A 6000-nucleotide genomic window follows, 5' to 3' on the forward strand; every position below is an offset into this window, starting at 1 on the left:
ATATAACGCCATTAATTCCGCAGTGTTTTACACACATAATCAGCACTGTCCCCATTGGGGCTCACAATCTAGATTCCCTATCTGAATGTCTTGGGAGTATGAAAGGAAACTGAAGAACTTGGAGCAAACCCACACATATACGGGGAGAACATACAAACACCTTGCAGATGTTGTCCGTGGTGGGATTTTAGCTCAGTATCCTAGCGCTGCAAGGCTGCAGTACTAACCACTGAGCAACCGTGCTGCCCACAATAACATATAGCACAGGTCAACAAAAAAAAAAATTTTTTCTGGTGTCCAAAATATTTTAATGAATTTGGGGTATTTTTGGGGTGCTGATTCTGAATATGCTATCAGTTTTGCCAGATTGGCTCAAGTTTTTGAGATTTTTGGTATCTTATTTATAGCACTTGTTGGTAAATGCGACGCATCATCTCATTAATTTCTTTGGATTAGTACTTGAACTGAGCAGTTCTCAATATAGTTTTGTGTTAATTAGTGTTCTAAAAGTTTGTTCATAGCTTGATTTTTGCACTAACTTTATGTTGTTGTCTGTTTTCCAGTGAAAAGCATGAACTCATCAAGAAGAAGTTGTCTTAACGATCCAGACTCATTCTGTTACATTTGTGGTGAATACACACTGCCAATACACACTTCATCATCATCAGGTGGGGGAAGGTCAGGTAACATGGTAACCACAGGTACAGGCACATCTTCACAATGAGGTACAGGCCTTCTTGCAGATTCCATGTTAGGTTACTCCCATTTTCGTTTCCTATGCTTATTGAATCCTTGCACTTGCACTGCACAGAAATAACAGTCATCATGATGATTTTTTTGCTCTCTCCACACCATTGGAACACCAAATTTGAAGCTTTTTCTTTGTCCTTTGCTCCATTTTCGTAATAATTCGATACATGCTTTGCACACTATGTGTGGTGCCCAAAACTTGTCTTGGTCCCCAAGCATAACCCCAAAATAGGCAAAATACACTTTTTTTAAGAAGTCTGTTATGTTTCTTCTATGTTTTGGCAGTGTGTATTCACCACAAATGTAACAGAATGAGTCTGGATCGTTAAGACAACTTCTTCTTGATGAGTTCATGCTTTTCACTGGAAAACAGACAACAACATAAAGTTAGTGCAAAAATCAAGCTATGAACAAACTTTTAGAACACTAATTAACACAAAACTATATTGAGAACTGCTCAGTTCAAGTACTAATCCAAAGAAATTAATGAGATGATGCGTCGCATTTACCAACAAGTGCTATAAATAAGATACCAAAAATCTCAAAAACTTGAGCCAATCTGGCAAAACTGATGACATATTCAGAATCAGCACCCCAAAGTTACCCTAAATTCGATGAAATATCTTTGGCACCAAAAATGCTGTTGACCAGTGTAATAAGTGTGCACACTCTAATATGAAGGCCTATCTTAAAAATGTGGCGGATACGGAAACATGTTGCAGCATATGTGTCCACAGGTCCAATTCCTAGCTACAAAATTTGGTGCAGTCCACTGAAATCCAAATGATGCCCTGATCAGTTCAGTCCTGGCCGGCGACTACTCCTTCAAAGTCCTTCTCCACAAGTAAAGCTCCTGAAAGCCGCTCCTGTGACATCACTTAGCAAACTATGATATGTAGCTTGGAGATGTTACCAATCCTACGCCTTTTAGGCTACTTTCACACTAGCATCGGTACGGGCCCATCGCAGTGCGTCGGGCCGACGTACCGACGCATGCGGTGAAGTAAAAGCACAACGGGGGCAGCGGATGCAGTTTTTCAATGCATCCGCTGCCCCATTGTAAGGTCCGGGGAGGAGGGAGCGGAGTTCCGGCCGCGCATGCGCGGTCGGAAATGGCAGACATGACGCACAAAAAAAGTTACATGTAGCTTTTTTTGTGCCGACGGTCCGCCAAACACGACGCATCTGTCGCACGACGGATGCGACGTGTGGCAATGAAAGTCTATGGAGAAAAAAACGCATCCTGCGGGCAACTTTGCAGGATGCGTTTTTTCTCCAAAACGACGCATTGCAACGGAGGCCAAACGATGCTAGTGTGAAAGTAGCCTTAGAGACCCCTGTATCCTTCAGTGATATCGTGTTCATATGAGTTCAGAGAAGAGCTACCAGGATGGTGAGCAAACTGCAAAGTTTGTCCAATGAGGAACGATTAAAGAATCTTGGAATGTTTAACTTGCAAAAAAGAAGGCTAAGAGGAAACTTAATAGCTGTTTACAATTATCTGAAGGGCTGTCACATTGTAGATGGATCATCCTTATTCTCATTTGCACATGGAAACACGAGAAGCAATGGAATAAAACTGGAAGGGAGAAGATACAGATTAGATATTAAAAAAAAAAACTTTTGACGGTGAGGGTGATCAATGAGTGGAGCAGGCTGCCATGAGAGGTGGTGATTTCTCCTTCAATGGAAGTCTTCAAACAGAGGCTGGACAGACATCTGTCTGAGATGGTTTAGTGACTCCTGCATTGAGCAGGGGTTGGACACGATGACCCTGGAGGTCCCTTCCAACTGTAACATTATATGATTCTATAATGTGTAGCTTCCCCATCCATTTTCCATAGTTCTAGTATCTAGATGTGGAGTTAGGTAGGTATATGTGTTTCTAATTCGGACTCAATGATGCATTCTTATCACACTCACTGGAAACTAGCCTTATTTTGGATAATACTTTTCTATTTATACTTTTTGTGCTAGTTTGATGATGTAGGGACAATAGACTCTCTTAGGCTAGTTTCACACTAGCGTTTTGCTGAGCTGCAGAGGGCTGCAGACTTCCTTTGTGAAGCCCCACCAATGGCCGCACCTCCGCCACTCAGCTCCGCCTATGTCCACATGCGGCCTGCGTACCTATCTTTAACATTAGGTACGCAGGTTGTGCGGATGTATGCGGATGCCTCCGCATGTGTCGTTTTAACGATGCGGCGACCCGCGTCGAACGTAGCTGGATGGAATTTCTTTTTTTCTCTGCATCGTCAAAACGACACATGCAGAGGCATCCGCATACATCCGCATGACCTGCGTACCTAATGTTAAAGATAGGTACGCAGGCCGCATGACGTGGACGTAGGAGGAGCTGAGGTGCGGCCATGGGCGGGGCTTCACAGAGGAAGTCCGCAGCCCTCCGCAGCTCAGCAAAACGCTAGTGTGAAACTAGCCTTAGAAGTTGCAAATCGTAGATCAATTGTCCACTTTCAGAAAAGTGGGCTCAAAACTCAGTAAAATACTTAAAATAGCTCCCCACCACTGCTACTGTTCGGATGTTTAGGCTGTAGTGGTAATGTCACGTCAACAGCACTTGTCACCATTGTAGCCAGTCAATGAGCTCAGTGGCACATCTTGTCAACCTCGACACAGCTGCAGAGCTCACAGATTAGCTAGAGCTGTCATGTATTCTGTTGTCTTGTCGCCCCTGTAGCCAAAATACCAAAACAGGTGCAGCAGTGGGCCCCCAGGAGTTTGGACCTGAACCTGCTCAGTATGTTATGTTAGGTATTTTCAAAATTTTGGGGGCAAATTACTTGAAAATTGAAAATCCTTTAAGTAATCAAAACAAGGAGAAAACTGAGTCCAAAATATGCCAAACAAATAGAAAAGTTTATTAATATACATGAATTAATAACAATTCAAAAATATTGCAAATAAATATACATGGATTTTGTCTGTATAGAGTGTGATTAAATCCGTGGGTGTAAATAAAGGCCGGAGTATAGGTCAGGATCAAATTTTAAAGTGCAAGCAAAAAGAAAGGTTTTATCCCATTGTAGAGCCTCATAAGAAACATTTGGCGGGCTCTGTTACCGGTCATGTCAGATGGGCGGTGTTTTCTGTTCTTTCATGCACCCCTTCCTTTCCCGCTGGCCGCAATATTGTCTTGAATTTGATTAGGTTTCTTCCGTAGTGCAAGGCGAGATTGCATTGCGCACGCGCAGTATGCTTTGCCCAACTGCGGGCAAAGCCGAAAAGCATTAATGCGCATGTGGCAGCGCACTATGTCCCGGAACACAGCGAAATACTTCCGGGACATAGTGTGCCGGCACATGTGCACTAATGCTTTTCGGCTTTGCCCGCGGTTGGGCAAAGCATACTGCGCGTGCGCAAGGCGAGATTGCACTGCGCACCGCACGCGTGTACTACGGAGGAAATCTAATCAAATTCAAGACAATATTGCGGCCAGCGGGAAAGGAAGGGGTGCATGAAAGAACAGAAAACACCGCCCATCTGACCATTAACAGAGCCCGCCAAATTCAGGTGACAGAGTCCCTTTAAATGCCTATTTATAGTTAACATCTCAAATACGTTAGTAGTAAACAAGTGATCAATTATAGAAGCAAATAATTACACGTTCAGTATGGCATGTCTCTGGGTTCTTTTGTTACGTACTATGCATGTTACAAATAGTATTCGTAATATAGGGAGTATTTACCTATTTCAGCAGTCCGTCCAGCGTTTCGCATTAAATGTCGCTTCCTCAGGGGGCGTGACTCTATACAGACAAAACTCATGTATATTTCTTTGCAATTTTTTTTTAGTTGTTTTTCATGTATATTAATAAACTTTTGTACTTTTTTGGCATATTTTGGACTCAATTTTCTCTTTGTTTTGTATATTATGGAAGAGTCGCCAAATACATGGGTATATGAAAACACATTACTGGTATTATATGTATAAATCTAATCCTTTAAATAATATTAATTCATAGTCATCCAAAAAAAATGCAGCACGCCTGTCAAATTGCAGGTGATTGTGGTGAATTTATTGCATGCCTATGTGAGCAGTAGCAGCAACATTTCAGTTTCAATATGGAACTTGTTTTAAGCCAATGTAAGAACTGAGATGCTGGTGCTTATAAAAAAACATGAAATTATTTCACAATTTTTTCCTGCCGTTGAATGGATCTGCTGCTTATATTGCTTGATTCAGTGGCCAAGGCATCGTGAGCCCTCCACCCAATGCATTGGACTATATGGTGCTTTGGCTTTTTCTCTTTATATTAATTCTTACCTATATGTCTCCCTCTAGATTTACCAGCCTCTACTGAAGCGATATGCTGAGTGCGAGAGTGCAGTCCTTCAAGCAGCCAAGATCATGTGAAAAGTCATAATAACTATTATTACATGTAATGTAAAACAGAAATTGCATTAAATAAAATTCAATCAAAGTTTAGTGTGTGGAATCTTAATGGTGAGGAATACATGAGCAAAACATTTTATTCTGAGATTTCTATTCAGATTCTTTATTCATGTAGGTAGAATGCAGCTTTGTGCTCATTGCTGATGAAAAGCTAAAGGTTAAAGCAGTAGCTTTGTGTAGATAACGGAACAGAGCTGCATGCAGAGTTTTGTTACTTTGGATTTAACCTCTTAAAGGGATTTTCCCACAAACATAGTATATTTTAATCAATAGGTCTTGGAATAATAAATTCCACAATTGGATGTGTTAAAAAATGTTCCTGTGCTGGGATAATCTTATAAATGTTCCCCTGCTGTGTACTGTGTAATGGCTGTGTCTTACCATGCAGGAACATGGTCTGATCATATCACATCTCCTGGGTAGGGGAGGAAGCAAAAAAGTATACAGACATTACAGCACAGGCTTGCAAATAATTATTTCTTTGAGGTAAAACATTTTTTAAAAAACAGGCAGGGAATTGTCTTACTCCAGAAAAAGAATCCCATGCTGTCCTGTCTGTATACTCTTTTGCGTTCTCCCCTGCCCAGGAGCTGTTGTATGATCAGACTGTGTTCCTGCATGGTGAATTGTGATTTTGACGTGTGTTGAGGATCACTATCCATTTGTAGAAGCCATCCTCTTTTCAACTTCAGCCTTTTTAAAGATGGTTTAGTGTTTGCATCAAGAATTCATTGAAATTTAATTGAATCCATTCTTCTATATACCCGTGAAATGTTCCCAGTGCCATTGCCTGCAATACAACCCCAAATCATGATTGATCCACGCCCATGCTTAATG

At 41.4% G+C, this 6000-nt stretch overlaps 1 protein-coding gene across 3 annotated transcripts in view; it reads left to right on the forward strand.

The window, feature by feature from the left end:
* The window catches only part of XYLB (xylulokinase), a 275014-nt gene extending 269818 nt beyond the window's left edge, over window positions 1–5196 (forward strand). For all 3 annotated transcript variants that reach the window (XM_069729772.1, XM_069729770.1, XM_069729771.1), the window contains one exon: window positions 5053–5196. In XM_069729772.1, the coding sequence (XP_069585873.1) occupies window positions 5053–5124 (72 nt within the window). In that variant the 3' untranslated portion in view covers window positions 5125–5196. The remainder of the gene's footprint in view (window positions 1–5052) is intronic.
* Window positions 5197–6000: the final 804 nt, after the last annotated feature.

The sequence above is a fragment of the Ranitomeya imitator genome, chromosome 6 (genome assembly GCF_032444005.1).
Source record: "Ranitomeya imitator isolate aRanImi1 chromosome 6, aRanImi1.pri, whole genome shotgun sequence".
In the NCBI taxonomy this organism is placed as follows: Eukaryota; Metazoa; Chordata; class Amphibia; order Anura; family Dendrobatidae; genus Ranitomeya; species Ranitomeya imitator.